The sequence below is a fragment of the Pan troglodytes genome, chromosome 5 (genome assembly GCF_028858775.2).
Source record: "Pan troglodytes isolate AG18354 chromosome 5, NHGRI_mPanTro3-v2.0_pri, whole genome shotgun sequence".
NCBI classification, from domain to species: Eukaryota; Metazoa; Chordata; class Mammalia; order Primates; family Hominidae; genus Pan; species Pan troglodytes.
This window is the reverse complement of record NC_072403.2, coordinates 21,488,260-21,507,958: the sequence shown is the minus strand read 5'-3', so window position 1 is coordinate 21,507,958 and position 19,699 is coordinate 21,488,260. Positions and strand designations below refer to the sequence as shown.

The window sequence follows — 19,699 nt, the reverse complement described above, 5'->3', positions numbered from 1 at the left end:
TACAAATATAATTTTATATTGTTTATGGGAAAATTAAATGCAGATGGCTTGAAAACTTCTGTATGTTGTCTCTGAAAATGGAGAGGATGAGAACCCACTCTATTATATCTGGAGTTCAGGACAAAGCACAGATCTGGTCACAGGGGATCTTGCCTCCTTCTTTGTGGAAGCCACCAAGCACAGGGACTGGTAATGGATTCCACAGAACAGCACAGAGTTGCTAAGGAGGAAAGCCTGCCTTAAGGGGCTTATCCGTTATTGTCACCCATAAGGTTGACAACAGGCAATTCTTGTCTGTGATTATGCATTTTGGTTGCTGCTGGAGCTCTTCCGTTCTGGATAATTTCACAGATATTTTCAAGAGTTAAGGAGATAACATTTCCGTCATTTCTATGGATTGTACCAGCTGCTTCGTCTGTTTCCCATTGTATAAATATTTATACAAGGTCAAAATGTAAATGAAGTAATGCAGTGGTTGCACAGATGTAGTTCATCCAGAGCAGTGGTTCTCAAGCAGTGTCAGCATTACCTGGGGTTTGGTTAGAAATGCAAATCTTTGGCCCAAATGGATTACTGAATCAGATTCTGGATATGGGGTCCAGGAATCTCTGTTCACTAGTCCTGTAGGTGATTTTGATGCTGCCAAATGTGGAGAACCACTGGTTTTCTGTCTGTACAACCCTTTTGAATGGACTCTTTAATAAATAATTTTCACTCACAGACACTGGCAGTTGGTTTATACTACTTTTTCTAAAGTCTTTTATGCAGCGTTTTAAAAAAAGCCTTTGATTTTGAAAAGATTCCTGTAGTGATCTAAACTTCTTCCATTTTTTCCCCTCAAACTGTTAATAAGTAGGCCAATTCCATAGTTAAAATTCAGGAACATGTCAGATGTGGCTTAAAAATTCTAGAAATTGGGCTTTTGTCTAAATATCCATAACACAAAGCTTCTAGACTGAAGTTCTTTTTAGTCTTACCAAAAAAAAAAAAAAAAAAAAAAGAAAAGAAAGAAAGAAAAAGCTGCTATTTCATGCGGCATTTTAACATACTGTTTCTGTAAAAAGCATCTTTGTCAACATATCACTGAATAGCATTTTCAAATGGCGTTGAACCATTCCTTCGAACTGTGACTCATCCATGTAGGTATTTGTCGATCTCCTACAGGAAGCAGCCTTCTTGGTGCTACCTGTACTCATTGCAGAGGCCACCACACCGTACCCTTAACCTCCTAGTCTGAGCCTGTGAATTTGAACAAGGGTAATAATTTATGATTAAGTGCATTTCTTACTGATCCATTTATCTTACGCTTTCTGGTTCTTATCATTCTTCAATCAATCAAATGGCCAGGAAAATGAATGTAAAAATACCTTCAGGTTTTTGTTAATAATTAAATCTTATTTTCTTGAAATGTCATTGTCTAACTCAAAAGGTCTTAAATTCCTTAATGCTAATCTGATATTCATATAATTATACTAAAAACAAGATAGGCTTTGGGATCACCCTTTCCTGCTCCAATCAGAAGTAAATAAAAATAGATTCTCAGCATTTAAGAACTGGAGGTGGGGCCAGGCGCGGTGGCTCACACCTGTAATCCCAGCACTTTGGGAGGCTGAGGCAGGCGGATCACGAGGTCAGAGAGTTCGAGACCAGCCTGACCAACATGATGAAACCCCATCTCTACTAAAAATACAAAAAGTAGTTGGGCGTGGTGGTACGCGCCTGTAATCCCAGCTACTCAGGAGGCTGAGGCAGGAGAATTGCTTGAACCCTGGAGGCGGAGGTTGCAGTGAGCCGAGATCGCACCATTGCACTCCAGCCTGGGCGACAGAGCAAGACTCTGTCTCAAAAAAAAAAAAAAAAAAAAAAAGAACTGGAGGTGACCTTCCGATCCATATTCAGCCAGCTCCACCCTCCTGCCGATGGGAAATCTGAGGCCTCCAGGGTGCATGGTGAGAGGTGAGTGGTGTGCTGAGACCCGCCTGCCTGAGCTGGCCCTGCAGTCAGACCCCGGTCTTCTAAACTGCCTTGCCCTTCCCTTAAAAGCTAAGGTATTGTTGAGCATTCTGTCTTAACTATTTCTAACAAGCCTCATACACATCTTGTTCCTGCAGTGTTCATTTTGTTAATACTCTAGATAGTGGTCATTTCCTTAAGGTAATTGATAGGAATTCGAAAAGTGTTCCAGAATACTAGAATAGTGTTTCCTGCAGCATGGTTTTAGGAAACAGCATTTCCAGTAGCTGTTCCTAAGGACCTAATTTTGTGACCAACTCAGTAGTTGCCATGAATTCTTTGTTGGGTAAAAGTTATTTATTCTGACTATCTGCAAAAAAACTGCCATTATTCCTAACTACTGTGTTTTAGGTAAGGATCATCTTTTTTTAGTTGCATGTAAAAGTATAGTACTTGATTAATGTGTGTAAAGGGTGTGTGTGTGTGTCTGTGTTGGAGCAAGGGTTAAGAAAAGCTCTGTAAAGTCATTTAACTTTCTTTGAAAACGTGTGTTAACTTTAGCATGCACAGAATTGTTTTTCCAAATGCCAATTCTGAAGAATAATGTTCTATAATACTTTAGAATACTCACAGAAATAATGTATGGTATAAAATAATTATGTCTGTTTTGAAAACTAATTATTGATGAAGGCTGGATATAAAACTTTTTAAAACTGTAGAAACACAGGTCACAGAAGTTGATACCTTAAAAATTCATGTATAAAGAAAACCAATGCCAGGAAAATACTTTTACAGGTCTTTTTTTTTAATCCAGCCTGAGAAAATTTGTATTCATTTGTTTAAGTGGGGGCAGGAGATTGGGAGACTTTAAAAATTGTTGTGTATACCTTATTTGAAAATTGAGGTAAGAAAAAATGTAACTGTTAAAAATGGTAACAGTACAGGAAAAGTGGTTTTTAAAACTGCAAGGAAATATTGTGTATTTTGTCATTGTCTAACAAGTCCTCAGTTTCTGAACAAAATTTTTCTAAAATATATTTTACTAAGCTCAGGGAACTAAAAGTACCTTTGGAAACAGCAATTATTGAAAATATTTAAAAGGAAGCTGAAACTTGTTTCTGACAGGCATCCACATTCTGGAGAAAAGAGAGAGAAAAGGAAACAGTCTGTACAATTACATATCCCTTATCTGAAATACTTGGGACTAGAAGTGTTGCAGGTTTTGGATTTTTTCCGATTTTGGAATATTTGCAGTATGCACTTACTGGTTGAGCATGGCTAAAACAAAAAACTGAAATCCTAAATGCTCCCATGAGCATCTCCTGTTAGAATCAGGTAGGTGCTCAAAAAGCTTCAGATTTCAGCACAGGGATACTCAACCTGTGTTACAATTAGTAAGTCCCAGCAAATGCTGGCAAAGATGCAGAGAAACTAGCTGACTCACACAGTGATGATGGGGATGTAAAATGGAATAGCTACTCTGGAAAAGAGTTTGGCAGTTCCTTTCAAAACCGAAAAATGAACTTACCGTATGACCCAGCAGTTGCACTCTTGGGCATTTATGCAAGAGAAAGTACTTATTTTCATGTAGGAACTCATACACAAATGTTCATGACAGCTTTATTCATAATAGCCAAAAGTTGGAAACAGCCATTCAGTGGGTGAGTGGTTAAACAAACTGTGGTACATCCATACCATAAAATTCTACTCAATAATAAAAGGGAACAGATTATTATGTGCTGTAGCTTGGAGAAACCCCAAGGCAATTATGCTGAGTGAAAAAAGCGAGTCTCAGAAGGATATATAGTACATGATTCCACTTACATAACATATGAAATAACATAATTATAGATTTGGAGTCCAGCTGAGTGTTTGGGGAAGGAGGGCATGGCTATAAGAGGTGTTGGAAGTAAATGCTTGGTGTCACCAAGTGAAAATGACACTCAGGCAAAAGTTTTCTCAGCAAGGCAATTTACTTCTATAGAAGGGTGTATCTTGTGGATGGAACAATGGCGAGAGCACACCAGACAAGGAAGGGGAAGGGGTCTTATTCCTAATGCCGCTAGCTCCTACTGCTGTGTCTTTCCCCTATTGGCTAGGGTTGGACTGCACAGTCTAAGCTAATTCCAATTGTCTCTTTTAAAGAGAGCAAGGGTATGAGCCGGAGTGGCAGGGTGAGTAGTTTTGGTGGAAAGGACAGTTACAGAACAGGTGACTAAGGATGCCTAAGGACAGAACAGGTGACAGAGGCTAGGAGGGGGTCATTTACTGAAACTAGGGGCAAGGAGAGTAAAGAATGAGGAAGTTAAACTTTAAAATGGAGAACAAAGAACAGGGAAGCTGAACATACTGACATATTGGTTCTTTGAAGAAGAACTCAGAACTTATTGTACTTAACAATTTTTCTCCTTCTTGAATTTTAAAGGAAGTTAACAGGCTAAACTTTGAAGAGGAATTTACTGTATCCTGCAAGGGGAACCTGAGGGAGTCTTACGGTGGTACTGTATTGATGTGGTGCTTACACAAGGCTATGCATGTAGTAAGACTGCATGGAGCTGTATGCCCGTCTGCACGCACAGCGCATGTGTGACTGGTGAAATCTGAATAAGCTTTGTGGATTGGACCCATGTCAGTTGTTGGGTTTTGACCTTATACCAGAATTATGTAAGATGTTAGCACTGAGGGACATTCAGGATGTACATTTCTAGGTAACATCCTATGAACCTATAATTATTTCGAAGTAAAAAGCTTTAAAAATTGAGTATTGCAATTTCATATAGTCATCCTAATAGGGGGAAAAATCCCTGATGGGTATATACCAAAATGTGCTAGTTGTAGTCATCTATAATAGGAAAAGTCCCCTATAATAGGGACTTCACCCTATTATTTATGGAATAAATAATTTTTTATGGCTAAAAATTTTCCTCAATGTACATAGTTCATGCATCAAAAATACCCTATTAAATAAATGCAGATAGGCCAGGCACGGTGTCTCATGCCTGTAATCCCAGCACTTTGGGAGACTCAGGTGGGCGGATCACCTGAGGTCAGGAGTTCAAGACCAGCCTGGCCAACATGGTGAAACCCTGTCTCCACTAAAAATACAAAAATGAGCCAGGTGTGGTTGTGCACATCTGTAGTCTCAGCTACTCGGCTACTCGGGAGGCTGAGACACAAGAATCACTTAAACCCAGGAGGTGGAGGTTGCAGTGAGCCAAGATTGTGCCATTGCACTCCAGCCTGGGCAATAGAGTGAGACTCTGTCTAAAAAGAAAAAAATGCAAATAATTAGAAGCATAAAAAATTTGGCCAGGTGTGATGGCTCACACCTGTAATCCTAGCACTTTGGGAGGCCGAGGCGGGTGGATCAAAAGGTCAGGAGATCGAGACCGTCCTGTCAAACAATGTGAAACCCTGTCTCTACTAAAAATACGAAAATTAGCTGGGTGTGGTGGCGTGTGCCTGTAATCCCAGCTACTCAGGAGGCTGAGGCAGGAGAATGGCTTGAACCAGGGAGGCCGAGATTGCAGTGAGCCAAAATCGTACCACTGCACTCCAGCCTGGTGACAGAGTGAGATTCCGTCTAAAAAAAAAAACAACAACAACAAAACAAATCATAGGTCCCAATTTTTAAAATCTGTCACATTGACAGAATTTAATGTCTTCTAGTGGTTATGTAATTTGACAGACTGTTGGCAATTGTTTTTATCAAAAAACAGCTTGAAGAGATGTTTATTTGTATTCAGAAAATTGTTTGGAGACTTACAGATATTTCACAGTTCTCTCTTGATCATGTCACATGTATTTTAATATCACAAAACTCATATTTCCTAACTCAATATAAAAACACCTGAATTGTAAATATTGAAGTTAGTTTTTAAAGTTTATTCTTAGTCTTATTTATCTCGAATGAACAATGCTCTTAATCTTTAATAGAGAGATTACTAGAATTTTTCTCAATTCATATGTAGTAAGTGTTACTGTTTCTCTTTTAACATTTTGAACTCTTAAGAGAGAGGCTTACCCTAGTTTTCTATACATGACTCCCAGAGGTTTGGGGGCCTTTTTCGGTCATTAACACCTCACTGTATTTATTACCTATCTCGGTTAAAAGGCTTAGTTGTAGAGTATGTTGAATATGTTCCTGAAATGAACTTGGTTTTTTTTAATTTCATATATCTTGTGCCACCCTTATGCCCCATTAAAACGTATAATTGAGAATTGATTATTCCGTCTTCACTGGTAATGGAATTTTTTGTTGTTTTGAGTAAGTATTCATTTGAAATTGATAGTGGTAACTAAAGTGGAAGTTGCAGTCAGATAAAACTTGAGCAATGATCTGGAGTTGAAATAAAAAGACATAGGCCTGAGGTGATAATGGAATTAAATGATTACTCTTGACTCGTCGTAGAAAAACTACTGCATCTTGTTTTGATTTTTTTTCTTTTAATCTGAAGTCCATTTGTTGAAGTTTTTAACGTCTTTGTATTTGTCTGGCTTTCCCCAGTATAATAAATGGCATCTTAATGTGAGCAAGGGGTCATTTTTCCTTGTAGAAAATGTTCTGTAATTTAGATTTTTCAGTCCTCATTCTAAAATTCAGATGCTGTTAAACCCCTAGATTTGAAATTTTTTCTTCAAATATCCTCCCATCATTTCACCTCTCCCATATTTGGTTGTTTTCTTGATGCAGGCCCAGTTGATGATTTCAGTACACACAGCACAATTAGAACATCCTCATTCAGTCACGTCGCTGAGGGCAAATGTCTCTTAGCTGTTGGGCAGCAAAGTTATTTTTAAATGCCCGCTTTGTGCTTTTTCATAGTCATCCTGAATAGTGGCTGGTGTGGTGCAACTATACTCGGTCCTCAGTGAAGCTGGCTTAGTGCTTAGCCCCGAGATACAAAAAGGGCTCTGAAATGAAGTGGGGAGCTGATGGGGACAGCTGGGGATGTTTCAGATACCTAGTGAGGAACATGTTTTAAAACTTAAAACAGTGATTGTTTTCTCCTATTTTTTATAAGTCATTTTAAGGCCAGGCGCATTGGCTCACGCCTGTAATCCCAGCACTTTGGGAGGCCAAGGCAGGCGGATCACGAGGTCAGGAGATCGAGACCATCTTGTCTAACACAGTGAAACCCTGTCTCTACTAAAAATACAAAAAAATTAGCTGGCAGTGGCAGCATGCACCTGTAGTCCCAGCTACTGGGGAGGCTGAGGCAGGAGAATGGCGTGAACCCGGGAGGCAGAGCTTGCAGTGAGCCGAGATCGCACCACTGCACTCCAGCCTGGGCGACAGAGCAAGATTCCATGTCAAAAAAGAAAAAAGTCATTTTAAGTTTCCTAATCTAACCCCTCCTCCCTTGTGAAGGTCGAGACATGATTGGATTTCATTCTGATGTAGAAAAAACTGAGATAAACTGAAGGGCCAATAATTCAGCAACACGAGAGAATCAAACTTTTAAAGCAGAAGTAGTCTTGAGAAAAATGTTTTTTATGTTATATATCTACAGAAAATCTTAATTCAGTTAAAACAAGATATTCTTTAATTAAAACCCCTTTGATGATTTCTGCATTGATCTTTGGTTTTGAGCTGCCTATTCTGGAATTATTTTTCAAAAGAAGATTAGCTGAACTTTGAAGCAGTTGAAGCATACTTAATGTATTTTAGGGTTGACTTATTCTAATGCACTTGGCAGCCATGAATCATTTGAACAGATATGTTGACAACTGAAGTGAAAAGACATCCTCTTCAGTTCATTTTTTTTTTCTTATGAGTACACTCTAAATTCCTTGCAGATTTATTAAGAGTACTGAAAGGTAACTAATTCTTAAGCATCTGAGTGGGGCCCAGAGCAGGTGATTTTCAGTGCATAGTGAGTCCTGGTTCTTGGTAATATTTGGTGTTGCTCCCTCTTCAAGAGGCTGTTGTTTAAATAATGCTGGTGTTAATATTAGCTGCCAGCTATTGGCCAACATTGTATGCTTGGTGATTCATATTTGCTACCTCATTTAATCCTGCCAACAACCTTACAAAATAGGTGTTTTTACCGCACTTGTATGGAGGAGAAGTTGCAACTCTGGTGAAATCAGTTATGTGGAAAAAGAGCCTGAGACTAAATCCTGAAGAGGATTTAGCTGCAGGTCCTTTGGGAGGCGATTCCAAGAAGCAGGAGCGAGGGACAGGGAAAGTGAGACAGCGAGGAAAAGAAGCTAAAAGCAGGAAGCTGCTAAAGCCAGTGAGGATGTGCCATCGTACCAGGATCTCTGAGAAGTGTTGAGAACGCCTCCTAGAATCGTCCACCCAAAGGATGTTAGACCAGGGTCCTGAGACACTGACCTCTGTCACATGTTGGTTGAGAACTGCCTTAATTCCACAAAACTGGGCTGTGCTGGCTAGGTTCCCTGAGATTCAGAGAATACTCTGACCAGAAAAACAGCCACACAGGCATGGCTGTGAGGTGGGACCCTCTGTGCTTCCCAATGAGCGCACACAGAACTGGCTTCCATAGCTGTAGCTGAACGTAGAGGTAGACCAGAGGGCTGTGCCAGGAGGCGCTAGGAGTGTAGGACCTGAGTTGGGCCCAGCCCAAAACCTGTGAGCACAAGAAACTCTTCCCACTGTGGCAGACCGTCTCCACGTAAACACATGTGGGATGAGGGTAGCGGGAAATGGAGAGAAGGCACCCAGTACTGGCAACAGTATGAGCAGAATGCACAGAGGAAATATTATACATGTGATTACATGCTAATTAGGAATATTTACTTTTCCTGTGTTGCTTTGGTTAGCATTAGTTTGTGTTTCTTGCATGTATGTAGATCAGAATATAAGAAGAAAGCCCACAGTATTCTAAGTATTAGACACTGTACCTGATTTGAGATGATAAACTCCATCACTGGGTTTTAAGGTCTGCCATGCATACCAGCTTGCTGGACTCCGGAGTTGAGAGTGTGGTGCTGGGAATGTGGGGGTGGGCAGGGACTAAGGCAGATAACGGACCTCATTCACCATTGTCCATGGTAAGAGCTGCTGCGTTTGTTTTGTTAACAATCTTGATAACACCCCTAAGATGTTGATACTCCCCTGAGCTGAACCAGAGGAAACAATGCCTTGGGTGAAATGGTTTGTTACAGTGTATCCCAGGACAGAAGGTAGCTGAAATGGTTTCTGCAGATGACTAGATTTTCCGGAGTAATAGCACCCAAACTCAGCGGAGCAGGGTGTCTGCCACAGACACAGGGTAGGAGTTAGGAAATATTTACGTAAGTTAAGGCACTCAGGTTGTCCTTTTTCATTTTTACAGTCAACCAAATTTGGTCAGGGACCTGAATTCATACAGCCTGTTTGGAATAAGCCCATATTGCTGTGTAATAGATAACCACAAACATAACAGTTTAAAATGAAACAAATTTATCAGCTTCCAGTTTGTAGGGCAGAAGTGTAGGCAAGGTGTGACTGGGTTCTCTGCCCAGTATTCCATGAGGCTGAGATCAGGGGTCGCAGAGCTGCGTTTTTTTCTGGAGGCACTGGAGAAGAATCTGTGTGAGGGCCCTTCAGGTCATTGCCAGAGTTCAGGCGCCTAGTGATTGTGGGATGGAGGCCCCTTTTCTTTCACCTGCTGTCAGCCCGGGGCTGCTCTCAGCCCCAGGATGCTACCCACATTCCTTTCCACGTGGCCCCCTCCATCCTCCACCCCAGCAACAGATAATGGCCCTGTGTCAAATCCCTGTCACGCTTCACATCTTTCTCCAAGAAGGCCCAATGCCCTTCACAAGCCTAGCTAGGCCAGGCTCACCCAGATGTTCCCCCTTTAAGGAGTCAGCTGTGCCATGGACATCACCTAGGCACAGGGTAAAATCCATCCCAGCCCCAGGCCTAGGGAGTGCAGGGCAGGTACACCAGGGAGCAGGTCTCAGAGCCACCTCAGGATTCTCCCTGCACCCCTGTGAAGTACAAAGGATTTAAGATCTAAAAGCAAGTTTAGAAGTAACCCTTTACCCATGTACCAGGTCAAAAATGGTAAATGTCTGACCCTGATTTCATTTTTTGTATTCTCTGTACATGCTGTATGAGTCCATTTTCACACAGCTATAAAGAAATAGCTGAGAGGGGTAATTTATAAACAAAGGAGGTTTAATTGACTCACAGTTCTGCATAGCTGGGGAGGCCTCAGCAAAGTTACAATCATGGCAGAAGGGGAAGCAGTCACCTTCTTCACAAGGCAGCAGGAGAGAGTGTGAGCGTGGGAAGGAACAGCATGGGCGAAACATGGGTCAAACACAAAACCGTCAGATCTTGTGAGGACTAGTCACTATCACAGGAACAGCATGGGCGAAACTGCCTCCATGATCCAATTACTCCCTTCCTCAGCGTAGGAATTACAATTTGAGATGAGATTTGGGTGGGGACACAGAGCCAAACTATATTATTCTGCCCCAGGCCCCTCCCAAATCTTATGTCTTTTCACATTCAAAACCAATCATGCCTTCCCAACAGTCTCCCAAAGTCTTAACTCATTCCAGCATTAACCCAAAAGTCGTATTTTTTTTTTTTTTTGAGATGCAGTCTCGCACTGTCGCCCAGGCTGGAGTGCAGTGGCGTGATCTTGGCTCACTGCAACCTCTGCCTCCTGGGTCCTGGTTCGAGCAATTCTCCTGCCTCAGCCTCCCAAGTAGCTGGGATTACAGGCATGCACCACCATGCCCAGCTAATTTTTTTTGTATTTTTAGTAGAGACGGGGTTTCACCATGTTAGTCAGGCTGGTCTTGAACTCCTGACCTCGTGATCTGTCCGCCTTGGTCTCCCAAAGTGTTGGGATTACAGGCGTGAGCCACCGCGCCCGGCCTAAGCCAAAAGTCTTAAGTCCAAAGTCTCATGTGACACAAGGCAAATGTCTAGCCTAGGAGCCCATAAAGTCAAAAGCAAGTTAGTTACTTCCAAGATACAATGGGTGTACAGGCATTGGATCAATGTTCCCATTCCAAATGGGAGAAATTGGCCAAAACAAAGGGTCTACAGGCCCCAAGCAAGTCTGAAATCCAGCAGGGCAGTCATTAAATCTTAAAGCTCCAAAATAATCTCCTCTGACTTCATGCCTTACTTCCAGGTTACAGGGGTGGCTCCCTTGGCCTTGGGCAGCTCCTTCATGGGTTGGCATTGAATGCCTGCATCTTTTCCAGATTCATGGTGCAAGCTGTCAGTGGATCTACCATTCTGGGCTCTGGAGGGCAGTGGCCCTCTTCTCACAGCTCCACTAGGCAGTGCCCCAGTGGGGACTCTGTGGGGGTGGTGGGCCAGCAACCCCACATTTACCATTTGCACTGCCCTAATAGAGATCTCCATGAGGGCTCTGTCCCTGCAGCAGACTTTTGCCTGGACATCTAGGCATTTCCATACATCCTGGGAGATCTAGGCCAAGGTTTCCAAACCTCAATTCTTGACTTCCATGCACCCGCAGGCCTAACAGCATGTGGAAGCTGCCAAGGCTTGTGGCTTGCACCCTCTGAAGCAATAGCCCAAGCTGTACCTTGGCCCCTTTTAGCCACGGCTGTAGTTAGAGTGGCTGGAATGCAGGGTGCCATGTCCCAAGGCTGCACAGAGCAGCTGGCCCCTGGGCCTGGCCCACAAAACTATTTTTCCTCCTAGGCCTCAGGGCCTGTGATGGGAGAGGCTGCTGCCAAAATCTCTGACATGCCCGGGAGACATTTTCCCCATTGTCTTGGCACTTAACATTCAACTCCTTATTACTTATGCAAATTTCTGCAGCTGGCTTGAATTTCTCCCCAGAAAATGGGTTTTTCTTTTCTGTCACATTGTCAGGCTACAGATTTTCTAAACTTTTATGTTTTGCTTTTCTTGTAAACATAAGCTCCAAGTTCAAACCATCTCCTTGTGAACACATAAAACTGAAAGCTTTCAGAATAATCCAGGTCATGTCTTGAATGCTTTGCTGCTTAGAAATTTCTTCCACCAGATACCCTTAATCATTGCTCTCAAGTTCAAGGTTCCACAGATCTCAAAGGCACGGCAAAATGCCACCAGTCTGCTAAAGCATAGCATGAGTGACCTTTACTCCAGTTCCCAATAAGTTCCTCATCTCCATCTGAGACCACCTCAGTCTGGACTTCATTGTTCACATCACTATCAGCATTTTGGTTGAAACCATTCCACAAGTCTCTAGGAGGTTCCAAAGTTTCCCATATCTTCCTGTCTTTTTCTGAGCCCTCCAGACTGTTCCAACCTCTACCCGTAACCCAGTTCCAAAGTCCCTTCCACATTTTCAAGTATCTTTATATCAATACCCCACTCTCTCCAGTACCAATTTGCTGCATTAGTCAATATTCACACTGCTATAAAGAAATACCTGAGGCCGGGTGAGGTTGCTCACACCTGTAATTCCAGCACTTTGGGAGGCCGAGGCAGGCAGATCACTTGAGGTAGGAGTTTGAGACCAGCCTGACCAACATGGTAAAACTCGATCTCTACTAAAAATGCAAAAAATTAGCTGGGCATAGTGGCGTGCTCCTGTAATCCCAGCTACTTGGGAGGCTGAGGCACAATAATTGCTTGAACCCAGGAGGCAGAGGTTGCAGTGAACTGAGATCGCACCACTGTCACTGCACTTCAGCTTGGGGAACAGAGTAAGACTCTGTCTCAAAAAAAATAGGTAATTTATAAACAAAGGAGGTTTAATTGACCCACAGCTCTGCATGGCTGGGGAGGCCTCAGGAAACTTACGATCATGGCAGAAGGGGAAGCAGGCTCCTTCACAAGGTGGAGAGTATGAGCATGTGAAGGAGGAACTGTCAGACACTTACACAACCATCAGATCTAGTGAGAACTACTCACTATCACGAGAACAGCATGGGGGAGACTGCCCCCATGACCCAATCACTTCCCTCCCCTGACATGTGAGAATTACAATTCGATATGAGATTTGGGTGGGAACACAGAGCTAAACCATATCACGTGCCTTGAGGAAAAGTTAAACTACTGGAAAGTGTTTATAGCTGGGAGATTTGGGGTTCTTGCTTGAATGACCAGGTGAAGGTTAATTATATTAGTGTTCTTGCCTTGTATATTACTAAGGCTTACCTTGAAGGGTCACTGGTCCCTTAAATTATAAAATTATTTCACATCCTTTCATATGTTTCATATCAATATTGGGTTAATATTTCTATCCCACATTTTCAGATGAGAAGGTTAACTGATTAGGTTGTGTGGTCAGTAAACACTAAAAAGCCAAGATTAAGCACTTTGTAATACACCATGATGGCTACATACTTACTTTTTTTGTTCCCAACCTTTTTTTTTTTTTTTTTTTGAGACAGAGTCTCGCTCTGTCTCCCAGGCTGGAGTGCAGTGGCACGATCTTGGCTCACTGCAACCTCTGCCTCCTGGGTTCAAGTGATTCTCCTGTCTCAGTCTCCTGAGTAGCTGGGAATACAGGCGCCTGCCACCATGCCTGGCTAATTTTTGTATTTTTAGTAGAGATGGGGTTTTACCATATTGGCCAGGCTGGTCTTGAACTCCTTACCTCAGGTGATCCGCCTGCCTCGGCCTCCCAAAGTGCTGGGATTACAGGCGTGAGCCACCGCGCCCGGCCCTGTTCCCAACTTTTTACTGTGGTAAAATACACATAAAATTTACCATTTTATGTGTACATAGAATTCATAAGTGTCCAGCTGAGTGGTATTAAATATATTCATGCTGTGCATCCATCACTACCATCCATTTCCAGATGTCTTTCGTCTTGTAAAACTGAAAATCTGTACCCATTAACCACTAAGCTCCCACGCCCTCTCCCCAGCCCTGAGAGCACACTTCGTGTCTCCATCCATCTGACTGCTCTAGGTACCTCATATGAGTGGAAGCACACAGCATTTGCCTTTTCGTGACTGGCTGGAAGCACACAGCATTTGCCTTTTCGTGACTCTGGCTTACTGCACTTAGCATATGTGCTCCAGGTTCATCCAAGTTACAGCGTGTGTCAGAATTTCCGTCCTTTTTAAGGGTGAATAGTATTCTACTGTTACATACTTTTAACAAACATACCTTGAGAGCTTACTGTGTGCCAGGCTCTGAGCTGAGTGACAGCATGTTGAAATGAGTCATATATGGTCACAGTCTTGCAGGGACTCCAAATCCTTAGCAATTGCACTGCAATTTTTGTAAGTCAGCTGCAAAAGTCTAAACACAGGGATGTGGAAACATCTGGATGGAGCAGCAGACTCCACTGGAGTTAGTAGAAGGACGACCTGAGAAGCTGGTCTTGGAAGGTGAACAGCTGTTTGTGACTGATGAATGGGCGATGCGGGTGGGAAGGTGGTTCCAGCAAAGGGAACAGCACATGCAAAGGTGTGGAACGAAGGGCCTGACCCTGACCGCCCAGGTAGGGGGAAGAAGTGCAGCAGATCGGGGGACAAGGAGGCCAGCTGTACACGCAGTCGGGGCACCAGCCCAGTCTGTAAACGCGGCATGACTCCATCCACTTGGAGGGTGGATGCGAGCAGCTGTTTATACCCATTTCCTCTCTCAGTCCCTTTTCAAACCCTAACCCCAGTTATTCTGTTTCCTCAGCTGAACTAGATGCAGAGCACGCCCAGAAGGTCCTGGAAATGGAGCACACACAGCAAATGAAGCTGAAGGAGCGGCAGAAGTTTTTTGAGGAAGCCTTCCAGCAGGACATGGAGCAGTACCTGTCCACTGGCTACCTGCAGATTGCGGAGCGGCGAGGCGAGTGGGGGCTGGGGCTGCTGGTGTGGGGACTCACCGGCTGTGCGGGGTGGCGATGGACCCCTCTCCCCAGAGCAGGGCATGGGGCAGAGTCCTCAGAAGTTCTGTTCTTTTATGAGACCCCAGCAACCAAAATGTGTGCGTCGGGCCACCTCTCTCTTGCCCTGCTTTTGCCTCTTCTATCAGTCTAAGCTTTAGTTGAAGATATATTTGTTTAATACCTCTAAAGATTACAGATACAGCCAGGCGTGGTGGCTCACGCCTGTAATCCCAGCAGTTTGGCAGGCCAAGGCAGGCAGATCACCCGAGGTCAGGAGTTTGAGACCAACCTGGCCAACATGGTGAAACCTCATCTCTACTAAAATACAAAAATTAGCCGGCCGTGGTGGCGCGTGTCTGTAATCCCAGCTACTCAGGAGGCTGAAGCACGGGAATCACTTGAACCCGGGAGGCGGAGGTTGCCATGAGCCGAGATCGCACCACTGCACTCCGGCCTAGGTGGCAGAGTGAGACTGTCTCAAAAAAAAAAAGATTACAAACACAAATTATGCTTCTAGAAAACCTGCAAAATTACCAAAATGGAAAAAAAGAAAAATAGCCCTTAATTCTCCAGTACAGAGTAGTCCCTGTTACTGCTTTTCGTGTGTTCTTTCTAGTCTCTGTCGAGTCTGCTTATCTAATTGGTATCTGACTGGACCGTACATATATAGGGCTTTGTCTCTAACTTTTCTTCATGTTACATAGGGCTCTTTCTGCCTGTTGTTAAAAATACTCTAAGAGGTTGTGTGTCAAAGGCTGCATCTTTTTGCCATGATGTATCCTAATATATTCCACCAGTTTTCCTAGCTGAACATTTAAAATCTTTCCCTCAGTAAATAGTGCTGTAAGGAACAAGCTGATTAGAAGTCCATACACCGAACTCCTTCTTCCCAGCTTTTCCTTTGGAAGAACTGAGTGACTCAGAGGTGCAGCAGGGGTGGGCAGGGCAGCAGCGCTGGGCAGCTTACATTTTCCCTCCAGCCTGCGCTGCACGGGCAGTACCAGACCCCCGGCAGTGGGGAGACCCGTCCAAACCTTGCCCTGTTTTCCTGCCCTCCCATTCTCCTGAACGTCTCATCATCTTCTGGACACCTCCCTCACCCCCCAAATCTCAGCCTTCATCTTTTCCCCAGGCTTGCCTGGCCCTGGCCTTTGTTCTCTCTATCCTGCCCCCAACCACATCTCCCAGGAGTGTTTCTTCCTTGTCATCCAGTTCTGTGTCCCCTCCAAGGAGAGGTTAAAGAAATCCAAGAATGAGGCCAGGCGCAGTGGCATACGCCTATAATCCCAGCACTTTGGGAGGCCGAAGTGGGTGGATCACGAGGTCAAGAGATGGAGACCATCCTGGCCAACATGGTGAAACCTCGTCTCTACTGAAAATACAAAAATTAGCTGGGCGTGGTGACATGTGCCTGTAGTCCCAGCTACTCAGGAGGCTGAGGCAGGAGAATCACTTGAACCCGGGAGGCAGAGGTTGCAGTGAGCTGAGATCGCGCCACTGCACTCCAGCCTGGCGACAGAGCAAGACTCCATCTCAAAAAATAAATACATAAATAAAAAGAAATCCAAGAATGAGGAAAGAAAATAATGTTGAGAAAAATAGATTAATAGCAGTAGCTGAAGACTTCAGAGTGTGCTGGTGAATGCAGTCAGTTAGTTGTGTGGATGATGCTTGTTTACCTTCCAATGCACAGTATAGATTTGAAGCTTAACAACGTTCTCTGGAGTCAGCCTTTGCCATTCTTGTATCCTGCGACCCTGCATTTGTCCTCTGTGCGTTTCCTCCGAGCATACGTGCAGGATTCTGGTGCTTCCATGTTTGCTGCAAATTGTAGAGAGTGGCTTCCCATGGCTCCTTTGGGTGGAAGGAGAGGGTTTGCTCCAGGGATTTTTATCCTGTTATGGGTAGAAACCGAGAAGGACACTGTCTTATCCCAGCTGCCATAACAAAACAATATGGACTGGGTGACTTCAACAGCAGACATTTATTTTCCCTCAGTTCTGGAGGCCTCAGATCCAAGATCAGCATGCTGGCGTGATCGGTTTCTGATGAGGGCTCTCTTCCTTGCTTATAGACGGCCCCCTTCTCCCTATGTGTGCACGTGGCCAACAGTAGGGTGGACCTCTCTGCTATCTCTTGGTATTAGGGCTAATCTCAACCACAGGGGCCATGTCCATCTGACCTCATCTAACTTAATTACCTCCCAAAGGCCCCAGCTCCAAATATCCTCATATTGGGGGTTAGGGCTTCAACATACAAATTTTATGGGGACACATTCAGTCCATACAGATACACCCTGGCTGACCCACACATTTGAACATAATGACACATCGCACCAATGTCTCATGTCATAGAAGAGATGCAGTGATGATGGACAGTCATAGAAACTCTGATTGCTAAACAATTTAACTCTATCTTCCTTCAGTTTAGCACTTGCTGGTGAGCCCAGAGGAAGCACAGAGAAATGAAAGTGCCTCTCAGGAAGCTCCCATTGTAGGGAGAGCTGTGGACGCACCCCCGAGAGGATGATGAAGTAGTAGACGCGTGGCCGGCTTGGAAGGAGCAGCTTCTGTTGATGGCCAGCCCCTGGTGACAGGGACGGGCACGTACTGCAGTTGCTCCACAGCTAGCAAGGCAGCGGGCTGGCAGAGAGAACGCGTCTAGCAGATACCTGCTGGAAATACCTGCAAGGAAATATGAAGTGGTTAAATTTTTGTGGTTTTGAGTATCTCAAAGATTAAGTTTCAAGAAAATGCTGGGCTCATTTTTTTAAGGTAAAAATCAGGCACATGTCGCCAATATATGGTTTTGAAAGCTTTGAAGAAGAAAATTGGCGGCCCTGGGCTTTTTAGCTTTCTCTTGAGCTAGAGCTGAGAGACAGCCACACACGGGAATCGGGCATCTCATCGCACGTCTGTGCAGAGCCGGCTCAGACTTCCCAGCCTGACGAGCCACAGCACCTTTCTTAGGGAGGAATCTTCATCTCCAAGGATTAGTATTAATTTAGGAGAATCAATCAAAATTTTAAAAACTCTACAGCAAACATGGTGTTTTGGACTCATTCCACTAAATCAGAAATAGCAGTTGGAATTTCACTTTCAGAAGCATCATTTCTTAATTAAGACAAGGCCATGGAAAGTTTTATCCAGAGAATCATCAGAGGAAGGGGTGAAGGCACATATGTGCCCACTTGGATGGTGCTGAGGCCAGGTGGCCCCCCAAGCACAGAGGCTCTCAGGCTTGAGGACTGAAGGCGGTGCCAGGAGGGCTGAGCAGCAGAGGGGGCCTGGGCCCCACCACATGCCCCGCAGGCCTCTCCATGCCGTTAGGATATAATTAGATGTTTTGTAAGACCCTAGCCCAGGTTTGATCTTCTGCCTGACATGACTGCCATTTTCTTAGAAAAGCATTTTTATTGCTTTGATTTTATTGCTGAGTGTCAGGATATCCTGCAGTTACTTATTAATAAATCACCTTGGAGATGTCCTGGTCTGTGCCTGGGTTTTCTGGCTCTGTGTTCCCATAGATTTCAGGCTCTTGTGTTTCTGAACCAGTAGTTCAGCAAAATGGAATCCTATGGAGCCAGGGGTGTCCCTGCTTCCAGAGGGATTGATCAGCTCTGGGATGCTCCAGCGTGGACCCAGTGCCCTGGGAAGAGAACGAGGTTTGGGGCTAACGATAAAATTACAATCAAGTTAGAAAAGATAGAATTAACAGGCAGCAGTGCACCTAAGTGCTGTGATTTTGAGAATCATCCATACTGATATATTCACCTCTAATTTGATTTCCATCCTTAAATATTTATTTCCATTGAATAAATGTAATTTATTCATTGATGTATTGATGGGTGTTTCCAGTTTTCTTATTTAATAAAAACAATGCTGGCATGGACTTTTGTTTGTTTTAGGATGGAGTCTCACTGTCACCCAGGCTAGAGTGCAGTGGCGTGGTCATAGCTCATTGCAGTCTGGAACTCCTGGGTTCAAGTGGTTCTCCCACCTCAGACTCCCGAGTAGCTGGGACGACAGGTGTGCAACACCATGCTGGGCTAATTTTTTATTTTTTTGGAGAGACAGGGTCTCACTATGTGGCCCAGGCTGGTCTCGAACTCCTTGGCCCAAGTGATCCTCCCACCTGGGCCTCCCAGAGTGCTGGGATTACAGGCGTGAGCCACCACACCCGGCCTTGGACATTCCTATAATTTCTCTCTCTGTACATATACGTAAGAGTTGCTTTAAGACCAGCTGTTCTCAGGCTTGAGCAGTCCCACAGTCCCCTGGAGGGCTGTTCAAACATGGATTCCTGGGCCCACTGCAGGTGTGAGGTGGGGCCTGAGGATTTGCATTATAACCAAGTTACCAGGTGATGCTGAGGGGACCACACTTTGGAAACCATTTCTTTAGGGTATATAACTAGGAGAGGAATTACTGGTCACAATGACATGGCTGTCTTTCATTTCACTAGATGCTGTCAAATTTCTTGCCAAAACATTTGCATCAGTTTATAGTCTCCTCAGCCATATATGCACATTCTGATTACATCTTCGCCGGCACTCGGTAGCATCAGATTTTTAGATTTTTGCTAATCTGTTGGAATGAAACGACACCTTTGGCAGTTTCTGTATATTCAGGAATCTTCAAGCCTCTCTTTTCGGCTCCATTCTTCTGCCGCCCGTCCCTGAGCCAAAACCATACTGTAGTCTACTTAGTCATCAAGTGTTGGTTCTCAGCTGGGGACACTTTTGCCCCCAAGGGGACATTTGGCAATGTCTGGAGACCCATTTTGGTTGTCGTGCCTGGGGTAAGGGTGTGCTATTGGCATCTAGTGGGCAGAGGCCAGGGATGCAGTTAAACACCCCACACTACCCAGGACACCCCACAACCAAGAACGATCTGGCACAAAGTGTCAGGAGTGCTGGAGCTGAGAAAATGTTTTCTAGTGAAGCTTGAGTCTGCTGGAGCCATTCCTGA

General features: G+C 44.2%; 1 protein-coding gene and 1 long non-coding RNA gene across 5 annotated transcripts in view; one reads left to right on the top strand and one right to left on the bottom strand.

Annotated features, from left to right (window-relative positions):
- Positions 1-19,699, top strand: part of DTNBP1 (dystrobrevin binding protein 1) — a 143,122-nt gene that overhangs the window by 117,999 nt on the left and 5,424 nt on the right. For all 4 annotated transcript variants that reach the window (XM_016954939.3, XM_016954940.3, XM_001169961.7 and 1 more), the window contains one exon: positions 14,534-14,689. In XM_016954939.3, coding sequence (XP_016810428.2) covers positions 14,534-14,689 — 156 coding nt within the window. The remainder of the gene's footprint in view (positions 1-14,533; positions 14,690-19,699) is intronic.
- Positions 16,409-18,401, bottom strand: LOC129144216 (uncharacterized). Its single transcript, XR_008548425.2, has 3 exons — positions 18,204-18,401; positions 17,245-17,413; positions 16,409-16,624 (listed from the first exon to the last, which is right to left on the bottom strand). It is a non-coding gene; the product is annotated as an uncharacterized LOC129144216 (long non-coding RNA).